Here is a 15,530-nt window from a genome sequence, read left to right on the forward strand (position 1 = left end):
CACAGACAAAAAATGACTTTGTTATTATTCTCTGCTCGCATCATCTCCATGGGGAAGAAAATATGTGAGGAGTGAGGCTATTTCCTGAAGTGAGCTTTTCAGTGTACCTTGTGGATCCAGACCCTAGACTATCAGATTTCAAGGACCCATAGTATTTCCAAAACACTGGGGTTGGGGACTCATGAGGTTACCACCCTCTTCAGCCTAGGGAGAATGTCATAGCTACCATCACCCCCTTTCATAAAAGAAAGGACATCTTAGTATCCCAAAGGAAAAAGGAACATTATCTCAGAATATAGAAGAGTTCTTTCCAGGCAATGGCAGCTGGCAACTTGAAACTATTAATAATCATGGCTACGTTGTGCTTTTTTTTTTTTTTTTCCTGTCTCCTTTCAGATCACCACTCATCTGTGGCTCACTATTTGGGAACCACTGACCCAGGGGTCCTTTCATCCTTCGGCCATCAACTAAGAAGCTGGAGGAGGGAGAGGAGGAATTGTTGCCCTGAACCTTAAAAAAGGCCCAGGAAGCAGAGCTTAGTCCCTCCGCATTCCTCCGATAATAACAAAAAGGCTCTGGGAAACCCTGTGACAGAGCTGAGAGCTTCATGCTTGCAAAGCAGTTTGGGAAGTCAAAGGCACACCCACACAGCAAGGCGGGACGCTGGATTTCCCAGGGGAGTGAATCGGGATCCCAAGTTCTCGAAGGTGTCAGGAGGAACCTTGACTGCCGACGTGTAATACAGACACATGTCGTGTCAGGGCCACTGCTCTCCCCAGTTGGAGCCATTCCCTCATGGTCATTGTCGCGAAGTCAGTGACAGCCAAAGCTGAGAAAACACGGGGACACACAGGTCCTGTCAGGACACTGGGCAGCCTCCTAGCCGGGTGATGAATTGCAGGAGACTGGGGAGAATTTAAAACCAGCCCAGATGCCACCTAGGAGAGTGACTAATCTCAATGCTTAAGGACCAGCCTCAGCTCTGGAGAGATGGTGAGCAAGCCCAGGGGCAGTCAGCCAGTCGGCCACAGGGGACAGTGTCTCACCCCGCAGCGCCTCTCTGGAAGATGAGCCTGTCCCCACGCCCTGGCAGGAGACAGCCACCTGACTCGCTCAGCTGGTGGCTTTCATGTTCCTGTCCCTCCCCCGGCCGTTTTCACTGTGTCCTCCCATCTGTCTCTAACTCATTTCTGCTTGAGACAGAGAGATGAGGCTCCTGACCTCATCTAGGATCCACACAGCTGCCCCAAGTCTTGACCCAGCTGCAGGATTTGCTGGTTTGACCAGTGTTTTCAAATAAAAACACCACTAGAAGGTGCTTCATAAGGAAAATCTTTTGAGATGACACATCCCGACCTGACCTCACATTTCTTACTCTGTCAACGTCTCTACCACTCAGCTTCCAGCATCCTACCTGGGGACCAGCCCTTGCAAGGAAACAGCTGGCCCTGCGTTCCTGGTTTGCTCTCAACGCCACTACGGAAGCCCTGAAGGGGATTAAAGTAGACAGGACCGGCTGTCCTTCCAGGCAGGAGGAGACAGCCTCAGCAGCACCGTGGGCAGTGGAGGGCTAGAAAGGGCTCTCTGGAGAACCAACAGCCAGCAGAGGCTTGGCATCTGGGCTCTAGATCTTTGGTTTTTATCTAAACTGGTAGGGGACAAACACCACTGGGTGTTTTTTACAAATTAGAAAGGGGCTTTTATTTCCATTGGCCTGAAACATTCCACAATGGTGAATAATGTCATAGCCAGACTGTGCTCTTCACCGGGCTGCACCTTCCATGCTAGATACATAGGAAAAGCAGGGGCTTCCAGATCAAGTGGAGGGTGTTTAATTGTTGTTAGAACAGTATGTACTTTTGGGAGCAGAGAGGCTGAATGCTTATTTTTGCCATATCCTTGGTCAGAGTTTGTTCATTCAAAAAATATTTTATGGGCTTCATTTACTAAATCATGTACGTATCACCAGGGGCTGGGGATAAAGGATAAATAAAACATAATTGTGAAATGTTTTTTCATGGGGTGCTGCATGATGGGGTGCTAAGGGTGCATACAGGAGGCGCAACCAATGTAGATGTCTCGGGAGGGGACGGGATCTAGGAGATACCAGACCTTAGCCTCGAAGGAGAAGACAGAGCAGTGAGACAAAGAGCAGGAGTGGGATGTAAAGGCACAGAGGTATGAAATCCTAGGACACTTTGGGGAACCTGTAAGCAATACAAAATGGCTGCAGCCCAGGCCGGCTACAGAAAGAGGCAAAGGTCAGATGATGCATTGCTTTGTATGCCCTGCGAAAAGCAATAGGAACCTTTCTAGAATCCCCTCTCCCTCGAAGTATTTATAATTTGCAATCTACAACATTTCCAATTTGTAAAACCTAAAACATGTTTAAAACCTAGCAACCCTGCCTTACAGGAGGAAAGAGGCACTGAGTGGTGAATTGGTTTCTAAGATGGATATCTATTTACAATTTAAATGTGATGTTTGGAACAGTTGGCAACAAGGACTTGGAGCAAGTGAGTTAAAACCAGACCTCCTTTCTCTCCTATTTTATCTTCCAATCATGCTTATACTTCAGTGAATTACACCAGGACTAGGGAGAAGAATGGGCTTTAAAAAAAATTGCATTGTCTTGAGCAAACATATGCACTTCTTATAGAGTGCCTGGACTGTGACTGCTCAAGGTCATTTTCTTTCCCATCCACGAGCACTCATCCACTAAATGATGCACCTCACCTCACTCTCCGCTGTTGGCAGTAGTTGCTGCCTGCTCACAGATCTCATCATGGCTGATGATCAGAGCTAGCCTCTCCTTGTCTAGTGTTTTCCCAGACAGGGCCTGGTGTTTGGCTGGCATGCACTAGGACCCCTGGTCGTGGTGTACTGGATGGCATCAGTTCTGACGGGTCAGATGTCCATTCTAACAGGTTGGTGCTGGAGAGGTACCAGTTGTTAAACATCTTTACTATCTCCTCTGCTCCAGACACCTAGATGCCCAAACATACAGCATGTAGTATCGAGGCAGGCCCCTTCCACTGACATCAGAATCAGGTTTGCAATGGAATAGGAGCTTTCCTTCCTCCTGTCACTTCAGCCCCAGGCTCCACCTGAGAGTCTGGAATGCTCATACCAATGGCAGATGACCTTGTGTAACAGGCTGGGGTTAATGCCATTCTGTCCTCCAGCATGGCACTGAACTTACCTGGACTAGAGGGACATTTTGGGGAGATGTGCCCAGAGTCCTCCTCTGGTCCTCCTCATTTACCTTCTCTCTTTCTAAATGTCTGATGGAGCAACTACTAAGGCCAGACAAGGCTCTCAGGAAAACTCTGGGCCTTTGGAAGAACCACCAGGGATGAGTTAGTCTTCAGATGTATTCCCTAATATTAGCTCAGGGTGAAAAAAATAACTCAGAGGACAGGGCAGTCTAGCATGATGGTCAAGAGCATGCATGGGTTTTGGCCTTCCATATAGCTGCTTTATCACAAGTTTATCAGCAGGGTATATAACCTCTCCAGGCCTCAGTTTCTTCATCAATAAATGGGGATAGAAATGGTACCTACCTTAGAGGGTTCTGGTGAGGATCCAGCAAACATGTTTGAAAGCAGTTAGCATAGCATCTGGCTCACAGAGCTCTACAAACAGTGCCACTGGTAGGTGACCACTGGATTACCATGAGGCTGGAATGTGTTAACACCTATAAAGCACTTGGAATAGCTTTTGGCTCTTAGGAAGCACTCAGTAAATGCTAACCATGATCATCATCTTCACCATTGTCATAATTGCTATTGTTATCATTACTAGTTACTCAACTTCTCTTTAACAAGATTTCTGTAATCCCTTTATGAGTAGAGGAACTAGTATGAGGATTAGTGCATTGGGTTACAAAAGAGGAGACCTGTGCAAGCCTGCCCTGCCCTAAACCAGCCAGGCTGTGATCTCAGATTAGTGATGTTACTTCTCAATGTCAAATTTACCCTAATTGATAAAAAGGAAAGGTTTCTACAGGGAGAGCTTATGCTCTCTTCCTGTCCCAAGGCTCAGTGAGTTTCTTTCTTTTTTTTAAATTTTTTTTTTCTTTTTTTGAGATGGAGTCTCACTCTGTTGCCCAGGCTGGAGTGCAGTGGCGTGATCTCGGCTCACTGCAACCTCTTCTTCCCAGGTTTTAAGCCATTCTCCTGTCTCAGCCTCCCGAGTAGCTGGGATTACAGGCACCTGCCACCACATCTGGCTAATTTTTGTATTTTTAGTAGAGATGGAGTTTCACCATGTTGGCCAGTCTGGAACTCCTGACCTCAGGTGATCCACCTGCCTCAGCCTCCCAAAGTGTTGGGATTACAGGCATGAGCCACCGTTCCTGGCCAGCTCTGAGTTGCAACTTTGCCCAAGGATGCCGTGTGTGCCCATCATTGTGCCAGACTCAGGAAAATATTCATCCAACAGATGTTTATTGAATGCCTTGTGTCCCCGGTTCCATGGACACCATGATGAGCAAGACAGCGATGCCTCACAGTCCCCTAGTGGAAGTTACATCAAGATTAAAGCCCAAGAAACAAGCAGAAGATTTTAGCTTACAACTTGGTCGAATTGGTTCTAAAACTTGGGAGCGTGCATGAGTTGATCAGGGGCTGTTTTATGAAAGCTCCACCCAATTTCTGACTTAGAATTTGAATTCACTCCTTGGCTACCAGGCAGGACTCTCTAGGTGCTTTGCAGAGAACTTATCTTTCTACATTTTGTTTTCTTATTCAGCTCCAGCTGAATGAGAGCAAGAGAGTCAGAAATGGAACTTTTGAAAATAATCACTAAGGAAAAGAGATGTGTGTCTCAGAAAACTCCCCTCAAAGAAAGTCCTGCCCCTCAATTCATGGCACATAATTTTTCAGGCAGGACAGGACCTCTGACACCACCACATTAAAAGCCTCATTTTATACAAAAGAATCAAGAGCTTCAGAAAACTAAATCTCAGTTTTATTCCTCCAGATAATACACATGTGATTTACTTTCTTCTTTCACTTTTTAAAGTTCCCTAATCCTTGAAAAAGTTACCCCCAAAGTGGTTCCTTCTATTTTTCCTTCCTTCCTAACAGATTACAGGGTTCCACTGTTCATTACTTCCCAGAAACAGCCATCCTTTTACAGAGCCATCGCTTTCTCCCAGGTGCCAACACGGGCAGATCATCTGTAATCCTCCCTAGCACAGGTCCAGAGCAAGTTGGGGATGGAGGGGCTGGGCTGGTGCAGCAGACTCGTGTTCCTAAGTATGATTCCAGGTCTCCAGGAAGGCATATGGTGAGGAAGGCGGAGCCCTCTTGACGCCCCTCACTGGCCACTGTGCCAAGGCTCTTATTGGGCGCTGAGCCCAGCTGCTCAAAGTTGAGGTAATTCCAAGAATGAATTTAGTGATAAAACCTCACTTGTGCCGGGAGGGGTGGCTCATGCCTGTAATCCCAGCACTTTGGGAGGCTGAGGTGGGCAGATCACCTGAGATGATCGAGAGCAGCCTGGTCAACATGGTGAAACCCCCATCTCTAATAAAAATACAAAAATTAGCCTGGTGTGGTGGCACATGCCTGTAATCCCAGCTACTCGGGAGGCTGAAACAGGAGAATTGCTTGAACCTGGGAGGGAGAGGTTGCAGTGAGCCGAGATCGTGCCACTGCACTCCAGCCTGGGCAACAGAGTGAGACTCTGTCTCAAAAAAAAAAAAAAAAAAAAAAAAAAAAACCAAAAAAAAAAAAAAAAACCACAACAAAACAAAACAAAAAAACCCCCTCACTTTTAAGCAGGCAGAGGGTGCTGTTGGGATTCCCATGCTCTGCCCGAGTCTTTCCTTCTCCAGCCATGGTGAATCCCAAAATATGCCTCCATTCCTCTGGATTAAACACGTGTGGGGCTGACGGTGAGTGGGGCTAGAGTGCCTGTCCCAGTTGAAAGGCATGTGTAGTGTTGTTCTAAGGCATCTACATCAGCCTGGGAGAGGGGGTGTCTCAGGCCTGGTCAGGACTGGTCAAGCCAGTGGTCAGCCTGGGACGAGAGGGAAGGAAGATGCCACAGGAGGTGACGCATCAGACTTGTTTGACAGTTGTTTCCTAGGATTGGCCCAACAGAGACAGGATAAAAAGAAGTAGAGAGCCCTCAAGTGAAACAAGTCCCAGGGGTGTGTACATATATGGGAACAACCTGATGTGGGGAGCGCAGGCTTCACCGTGCATTTGGCAAGAAAGTGCAACATTATGTGCAAAGTGATCTCCTGATTGCATTTTAAAAATTAAAAGTTCCCAGCATGTGGAAGGTATTTGCTAAGAATTCAGTGGATGGTTGACCTAGGGGTGCCTGGATGACCACAGCACTTGTGTTTTTACAGCAGAACAATGGGCAGCGCCGTGCCTTCCCTCTCACATGGGCAAAGATCAGCAAGTGATCTGGGCCAGGCAGTGCCCACATCAGGAATAAGAAGCCGAAGAACCCAGAGGAAGGCCCTTCTCACCGCATCTTCCATTACCCCAAGACGTGACTTGCCCGATTTCCTTTCCGATCCACGTTTCTGAGGCGAACAGCTATGAAAAGTAGCATGTTTATCTTTGCGTGGGAGATGGTGGCACGTTGTGTATTAACTGCACAGCATTTGTGAAAGTTTTCAGAGCTCTTGGGGAAACCGAGAATGAGAGGAGACAGAAGCAGGGAGAGGGGCTCCTGAAGCCCAGTGGAGTTCACAGAAGGAATTCCGGGGAGATGGGCAGGGGCGGGGAGAAAATGAGAGCAGGAAGTGGCACTTGTCCCAAGTTTTGGTCCTTGGGGCCTCGGCATCCTGCTTGGGCCCAAGACTGGCATCTCCCATTTGAGGGACTGACAGCGTGGCGGACCCTCAACTAGCACAGATAACAAATGAAGTAACAAATGGGACAAAGGAGGGGCGCACGCGGCACCGGACTCGAGAAGAGCGCCTGGCAGGGCACAAATCCCACAGAAAGAGACCTTCTGCGCTCTCTGAGACCTCACCTTCCCCTTACCCAGGGCCAGGAAGGTCTCCTCGGGCCTCCTCAGAACGCTGGCTGCCTCCCCACCTGTCGTCTACCGCCCTTTGGAGGTTCTGGAGAACTTCCCGCCCCGACGAGCCGAAGGCTGCGGGGCGAGGCACGAGTCTCAGCCTCTGGGACACACAGCTGGTGCGTCCCGCGCCTCAAGTGCGCGCTCCAGGAAGTCCGGAGCCGGGAGGATCCGGGCTCGCAGTCCCGCCCTACCTCTGGCGAGGTCGGGAGAAAAAAGGGCCAGACCGTCCGCTTGAGGGCCCAGAAGCCCACCGGGCGGCAGTACAGACTTTCCCGAAATGTCTCTGTTTCCGCTCTGCGAGCGCGCAGGAACCCAGGGTCGCCGGGGTCGCCGTGGCTTGGCTGAACGTCCAAAGCCAGGCGAGGGCGGGGGTCTCAGTCCAGCTATGCGAGCCCTTCTGTAGTGGTGCCAGCTCCTACGCCGGGCTCCCAGGCCGGCGGGAGGCGCGTGTGCCTGTCTGTGTGTGCAGGGGACATTCGGCTTCCCCGTAGCCTATGCAGAGCCCCCGCCCTCCGCTCCGGCTCGGGGAACCCCTCCCCCAGCTCAGAGATCCCTGCGCGCCCCCTGCCCACTTTGCCAAGGCGAGAAAGCGGCCGTGCCGGAGACAAAGAAACTCCTGCCTCCCTCCACTCTCGGCCCCTCCGCCCGCCGGAGACACTCCCCGGCGCCCTCCCTCGACCCCGGCGACACTGCGCTTGGACACGCCAGGCAGGGGGGCAGGGTGGGCGAGCCCGCTTCCCGACGCGGGCCAGCTGGGGGCTTCCCGTGAGCCCCGCCCGGGGACACCCCACGGCAGCCGCGCCCCCACCCTCCTCTCCCCAAACCGTCCCGGGCCCCTGTCACCGCTACCTTCTGCCAAGCCGTCCCTACCTCTCCAGCGGAGCTACGGAGGGGGGTGGGGGCGCGGCGCACACAAAGGGGGTCGGAGGGTGGAGAGTAGGGAAGGAGGGAGAGATCCCGCCAGGTCTCGTGGCACGGGCCTGGGCGCAGCTATTTACCCGATTTCTTCTTCGATCTCTGAGATGTCTGCGAAGATGAGGAAGACCACAAGCAGCGTGAGCGCGGCCAGCATCCAGCTCCGGAACTGCAGCTGCATGGTGGGTTCGCGTCCGCCGGGACCCACGCGGGCCGGTGCGAGGAGCAGGGGCTGGAGGGCGCAGCGGCGGACGCGGGAGCCTCCGCGCGCGGCGCGCAGCTGGGCAGATACCCTGCGCTCGGGGCGAGTCCGGGCCGGCGGCGGCAGCGGCAGCGGCAGCGGCAGCGACAGGCAGGGGTTGCTCAGGCGCGGCGAGCCCGCTCGCTCCCTTTCGGCTCCCGCCTGCCCCTCCCTCCCTCCTCTCCCTTCCCCCGCCCCGCGCCCGGCTCCGCGCGCAGTTTGACAGCTTTGCTCCGCGCCTCTGCTCGCCTCCTCCCACCAACTCCAGCGTCCAGACCTGCTAGCCTTTGCTTCTCCCGCCTGGCTTTATTCAGCTCCCGAGGGCGCGGGGATGCAGCCGGAGGCTGCCACTCCTGGCCTAGAGAGGCTGGGCTCTGGCCACCGCGAACGACCGGGTACTGAGCTGAGCCCAGGGAAGTGCGCGCACCGCCCGGCGCACCCCTCAGGGTGGCAAACGCCCTCCCTCGCCCGCTCTTTGTCCAGCTCCCTCGCCTCCTCGCAAAGTTTTCTCAACACAAAGACTAACACCTGAGGACAGCCCCCAGCGCGCGGCGAGAAGGCGGTTTCAGCCAGGCAGATGTTTCAGCAGTTGATGAATTGGGAGGGGAGGTGGAGGAAGGGGAGGAGAGAAGAAATATCCAAGACAGGCCAACTTCGGTGAAGATGCTGACTACAGTTTGTGGGCGAGGCTCTCTCGAGAAACCACTCCCTCCAGGTGCTTATCTTGGTCTCCATTTATAGACCCGATACTAGGTCCGGAGAGCTCGCAGAGCTGCCCCCAGGTCACGAAATCCTGGCTGGAACCCTCGGCTAGAACCCCAATGGGAGACTTAGCTCCCGTCTTCCCTCTGCCCTCGCGGTACTGACGCCGGGTGGCCTTCATCTCCTCAGTTCTTGGACTCTCAATAACCCCAAAATCAATAACCCTGGGAGTCCTGTCTTGATCAAAATGCCTTCTAGAAAAATATGGCTCCCACAAGGAGTAATGTCCCCCACTCTTCCTGAATATTTTACACTTTCACAGCCTTAGACAGTTTAAGTCAAATTACATTTCACACCAACCATTAGCCAGGGATGGGAAGGGCCCCATTAAGTTTTACTGGAATTAGATAATTACCTTTTATTTTCCTTGCACTAATTGGAACAATTCCTGAAATTAAGAAATGTAACTTTCCAGAAATGATCATCTGGTTTATGAAAGGGTCCTTGGGGTTTGAGTGTGGGGAGGAGGAGTCGTGTTGGAGAAGCTATATGGAATGTCCTAAGTGCTGGAAACCACAACCCAGTGAATGGGAGGGGCGGGTTGGCCTTGTTCCCTGGACCACTCAGAGGAGTTTGGGGAGGGGCTGGCGGCAGCCAAGTCCCTTCATGGCGCCCCCGGGGATGTAAGAGGGCCTTCTGATTTCCCACCAAAGCACCGCTTGTGCCCAGAGCACTTCTGCCTCTTCGTGTGTACGGAGGAGCAGGAGGGAGGCTTCCAAGCCAGGGGCTACTGCACTTGTTGACCCTGGGAGCCAGGACAGGCTCTCCCCTGCAGGAGGAGCTCCCATCACCCAGCCTGGAGAGCAGATTAGGGAAGCAGCACAGCGGCAAGGGAGAGCTCTGCATCACCTCCTTTGAGGAGTGCCAGAAGCAGATGTCTTTTATCCAGAGGAAGAGTGGACTAATTCCCGCCTCAGCGCTTCATTTCCTTCCCATCCCTTGGCAAAGTCAGTGCACCTCTGCTCCTTTTACAGTAAGCACTTCGAAAATACCATGTATTTTTCTTGGGGTGAGGTTTTTCTGATGTCGAGAACAAGGTTGGACGTTACTCTCCCTGTCTGTTAGAGGCAGGGATGAGATGTCAAAGGAGGGTTTCCCATCAGTGTGACTGGCACGGGGTCTAACCTTCCTTATTTCGAGTTTTCAGAAAGCCAAGATCTTTCCCTTTGTCTTGCTGGAAGGGTGGTTTAGGAGGTGTGGAGTGGTTTTTGTCACCATTTTGCCTTGTTTTTCTGAAGGGAATGGTTGGGATACCTGAATAGGGAGAGGAAAGTACAGGATGCTCATGGTGTGCTGCTCAATATTTGAATTGCTCCTCTCTTCACTCCAACTTGCAGCAATATTTAACCTACCTTGTACCAGGCTCTGTGCTAGGGACTAGAAACACCAAGTGGAGAGAGACGCCTCGGGTTTCCTGCCCTCTAGTGGCTCACTGTTCAAAAGGAAGACAGACATTCAAGTGTCTAATTATGATAGGGGATTTGAGCTACAGTAGAGCTAAGGTCTCCTGGCTCACTTATAATTGATTAATAAGATCCCCCAAAAGAGCAAGAAGAAGCTGACTGACCTCTCTCTCCTATGTTCTCTGCTTCTCTACCTACTACACTCTTACCATGGAGAACATCATGGAAGTGTTGCTGTGATCCTAAATTCACCAGGTCAGATCAACCTCATTGCTGCAAGCATGATTACAACAGAGTCTATTTCCATTTCCTGTTAGGTGATCCACGATTACAGCAGAATCTATTTCTGTTTCCTGTTAGATGGCCCATGTTCTCATCCCAGGCTCAGTTTTCCTCCTTTACACTCACCAGAGAAGAGTCATATGAGTGGACAGGAAACAGTGGAACCTTTGTTGAATGGTTTGATTCCATATAGAGAAATCCCTGTAATCAGACCCACAGAGCAATGTCTCGCAAGTTTACCTGCTCAGAAGTAGAGCTAGCTTCCTCACGTAGACGCTGTCCTTGCAATGAGAGTCTCTGAAGAGGGATTTTTCTTGAAGGGTGATGGGGGACCCTTGTGATCATTGACTATAGAATACCTGCTGTCTGTGATCACTTAGGTTTGGGTCTTGTTGGGCCAGCTCCTTTAACAAGTGATCTGTGTACATCCACCACCCATTGCTGCCTCTGCAAAATGAGTTTGTTCCTGGAATCTGGAAAGAGGAAGACTGATGAGATTGGCAGAGAATGTCAGACTGGTGATGTGAACTGCCACATGGGCACATGCTTGGCTTGGCCACCCTGACCCCTCCCCTCCTGCCTGCCCCTCTGTTTAAGTAAGTCTCTTTTCCTGCCTTGGATTTTCCAAGAAGCCAGAAGGTCCCATAGTCATCACTTCTGTAGACTAAGTCATTGAATGTTTGGGTTAAAATGAGGGAGTGGTGGCAAATTAAAAGCCATTACCACCCATTAACATTTTAATTCAAATTGATTGAGTATATAAGCTATTCAGGCAACTGGTAAGGCCCTGGGCCATTTGTAGTAATGAGGGACAGAGGGCCAAGAGGCTTTTCAGAAGCTCAAAGGAGCCCAACAGGGTCACACGTGGACACCCCTTCCTTGTGTCTGACACTGGCTGAGGGCATGTTTGTCCTTCTAGCTGCAATCTTGAGAATGGGGAACCTCCCGAAGCCTGAATTCGTGGAAACTCTAAAACTGTATCTACCATTTACACATAGGGCAAAACTCCCCCTCTCCACCCCAGCTATGCAGAGTTTTCACCTGAGCCACTTCTTGGGAGTAGTAAGGTCAGTATTGATAATAACTTGTCCAAGTGACTGGCTGGAAATGGGGGCAAGTCAGATGGGGGAAGTAGCAAGGGGGAGTGGAACTAACATTTGTGAGCGCACACAAGTTCAAGGCACTGACCTAAGCTATTTCCCTTATTTAATCCTGGCAATCCTTTCATATAGATATCATTATCTCCCTTTTACACTTGAGGAAACTGAGACTCAAAGAAGCTGAATTCCTACCCTGACCCCTGCAACATGTGGCACTGTGGGATGGCCAATATCCTCTTCTGCACTTAGGGCAATTCTAGATAGATTCGTAAACAGGCATCTTCTTTAATTCTGACTGTGTGCCCTTAGTTCTGGTATGTCAAGATTCTGGGAATAAATCTATCTTCACTCACTGCACACCCTTCATCATTTGTGAGACTATAATCATAAATCTCTGTTTTCATCTTTCCACATGGAAGAAAACTAGTTCTTTCAATCAATTCAGATGTTTTTTTAAAAAACCTTAAGAATAAATAACAACAATCTCATTCAAAATTCTGACCTAACACCTTTGAACTCGCTCCAAGAGCAATTTAGAATGTGAAATAACTACAAAGTGGTAATGGTCTTGCTTTCTCATCATCTCTAAAGGAGGAACTGTGTGTGTGTTGGGGCTGGGTAGGATGGGAGGGTGATGTCAACAGGTAGAATATCATAGTCGGGATAGATTCATTGACTATTGTGTTTCTGCACTGCTAATAAGTGAGAGAACCTGCTTTATCTTGAGAAATTTACATTAAATTTGAGTATTCTCACAAATGCAACATTTTCCCCTTTAAAATCAGACTCAGAGTGGTAAGAATATTGAAAACTTAACGGGCACATTTGCATTCCATTTGTAACTTTTTTAAAATAGCAAAATTACAGTTTAGCCAAGGAAAGAAAAGAAATGTACTCAGGCAATTGCTGTAAATATTTCCAAGATTATCAGCAAGAGATCTTGGGAGGGGTGTGAGAATGAGCTCCACAGTGAGCTGGAAGTGGTAACAGGCAGGGGGATGGTTCAAAAAATTTTTTTTTCTTTTTTTTTTTTTGCTGGGATTTTAACAAACTCTTCAGTTGGGATTCAAGGCAGTATTGAACCAAAGCACAAAGTCAGGTACCAGACAGCAGAGAAGAACAAAAAGGAATGTCCACTCACGATTGTCACCAGGGCTTCAAGGAATGATCACTGTGATCTCGAGTCAGACTTCCTGGCTTGCCCAACTTCTTGGCTTGCCCACCTTTGCCCAGAGTCCAGCATGGCCCCTTCCTTGTAGGCATCTGAGGAAACTGGCCCGTGTTGTCCATCCCTGGCTCTCAGTCTTGTGCCACTTCTGTTAACCTTAGTTTGGATCATGAACCTCTGCATTCTCAGAGCTGGAAGGGTTGGTGGAGATGGTGCTTTCCCACTCATTCATTCACTTGACAAGCATTGCTTCGTTGCCTCTTACATGTCTGGAATTATGCTGAAGGGCTGGGATGTGGCAGCAAATGGGGTAGACGCAGCTCCTCCCCTGGTGGAGCTTGGAGTCCAGTGGGATTTTCCAGATGAAAAATGCTGTGACTGAGAGACCAAGAGACTTGCCCACAGTCCCACCACTTGTTTCAGAGCTGAGAACAGGTTTTAGCTCTCCTGCCTCCTAGCTGAGTTCAGTTCTAGTTCTCCTTCATACGTAATATTTTATTTCATGTTTGTGATACTTTAATGAGATTGGAAACTGCGAAGGGATGGGGACTTTTATTCCTCTCTGGCCCCACATTATCTAGGAGGAAAGAACCCCAGTCAATACCTGTTCCCATAATGGTCAATTTCAAACCATCATCGTCACGTCACTGAAGGCAGAGTTAGGAAAAGATATGAACCGCCCAGCATGACACAGTATTCCTACCATATTCATACAAGAAACAAGATAACTTCAATAACATAGATCATGGTCAAGGGTGGAAAATGAAATTAGGAAGTGATGAGTTCTGAGTATTTATTGCCTTTGTTTTTGATATGATTTATTGAACTTCAAGTTGATATATTTCCATTTTTAATAATGACTGTATTGAACAGCCAGCACGAGCCACCTCCAGGACAAAACTAGGGACCAGTGGCAACAGGAGGTCACCACAGTCACAATACCTTTGTGAGCATGCCAGGTGAAATACTGTTGCTAAAGTAAACTCCAAGTGGGATAGTCCCCAAAGGCATGGCAGCATTCGTCAGGATGTCGACCTGCTGGGATGTTGGCACCAAACACTGGACAGAGGAAGGAGACTCTTGGTGCCAAGTCAGTTTCTTGTAAAATGTTCCTTTGGGAATCCTCTTCCACTTCTCCCCTGCCTCAAATGCAGTCTGTGTGGTTATACATCCTCTCTTCCCAGTCCTCAGATCAGATTTGACAGAGCAGACTAGGGAAAACTGGGAGCGGGAGGGTGATCAAGAGACCAGTTTGGTTGCATGAGTATACTAGTTTGGATTGGATTTGGCTGCAAGGGACAATAAACCCCAAATGCCAGTGACTTATTTGAAACAGAAGTTTATTTCTTCTTCATGTGCCAGTCGTCCAGCAGGCAGCCAACACTGGTTTTGCTGTGGTTAGTCTGCAAAGTCGCCAGGCATTCTGATCCTTTCAGCTTCCTTTCCACCATCTCCAAGGTGAGACTCTTTCCTCCTGGCCCATCAAATCCAGGTTCCAAGCAATAGAATGGAAGCAGAGATAAAAAGGAAGAAAGAGGAAAGTTCCTGACACCTCCAGCAGATGCTCCCATTTACACCCCTCTGTCAGGACCCTGTCCTGTGTCCCCCCTAGCTGCAAGGGACACAGGGAACAAATCCTTATTCTGAGCTTCTGTGTGCTCAGCTGAGGCTCAGTTTTGGAAGAAGGGAGGGAAGCGGGCAGGCGGGGGTGCGGGGTTTGGGACAGCCAGTAGCATTTGCCACAGTAAGAATGGAAAAGCCCATCATAGGATTTTTCTCTCCCATCTTCAGCTCTACAGGCAAGTCCTCACGGCCCTGTCTTATGCTTGGGTGGAGCAAGGACGTGCCAAAAGTCACTTACCATTAATGACCGAGTTTGTGAGCAACAAAGCTGTTTCTGGAGCTGAGCTTCATAACGCTGCATCTTCCTATTTCTTAGCATCTTACTCGGCTACATTGATTTCTTTGTTTTCACTCCGGGGAGGCAATATAATGGTTTAGAGCAATGCTTCAGAAACTATTTGTGGCAAAGGACTGAATTTTTTTCTCCTTAAATCTCCAATTGATTTCAGAGCGAGTGTCCTACTGCCTGACTGGTATTCAGTTCACAGTAGTTGCCCCTCGCCAACCATGCAAGTTGTATGCCCCCATACCCTTCATCACTAAGAGTCAGCAATTATGTGCATCACAATGTGAAGCTGCTACAAAGGCGTCTAAATGCTTGTCCTCAATTCCTATAATTATCTCAGCATTGACCAGTAATGTACAGTTCATGGATCAGTACTGGTCCCTGGACCACACTTGAGTAGTTCTGGTTTAGAGTTGATTTTGAGATCACACCTATCAGGGCTCAGAATTCATCTTTATCTTTCGCTATTTGTGTGATCCTGGTCTGTTTTAGTTCCTTGATGTTAAATGGGGACAATAATAATACTTAATTCACAGATTTTAGTAAGAATAAACTAAGTTAATGTGTCTAAAGCACTTAGTAGAATGTTAGCATAAAGTGCTCATTTCATAGATAACTTTATTATTTATGATAATGCAAAAATAGAAAGATAATTAAATATATATTTATTTATAAAACAGCAATTATCTCGCGGTAG

At 49.2% G+C, this 15,530-nt stretch overlaps 1 protein-coding gene across 1 annotated transcript in view; it reads right to left on the bottom strand.

Annotated features, from left to right (window-relative positions):
• Window positions 1–10,354, bottom strand: part of ST8SIA2 (ST8 alpha-N-acetyl-neuraminide alpha-2,8-sialyltransferase 2) — a 76,762-nt gene extending 66,408 nt beyond the window's left edge. Inside the window, exon 1 of the mRNA XM_007990483.3 lies at window positions 8,052–10,354. Within this exon, the coding sequence (XP_007988674.1) occupies window positions 8,052–8,149 (98 nt within the window). The 5' untranslated portion in view covers window positions 8,150–10,354. The remainder of the gene's footprint in view (window positions 1–8,051) is intronic.
• Between the last annotated feature and the right edge of the window lie 5,176 nt (window positions 10,355–15,530).

This window comes from Chlorocebus sabaeus, chromosome 29 (assembly GCF_047675955.1).
Source record: "Chlorocebus sabaeus isolate Y175 chromosome 29, mChlSab1.0.hap1, whole genome shotgun sequence".
In the NCBI taxonomy this organism is placed as follows: Eukaryota; Metazoa; Chordata; class Mammalia; order Primates; family Cercopithecidae; genus Chlorocebus; species Chlorocebus sabaeus.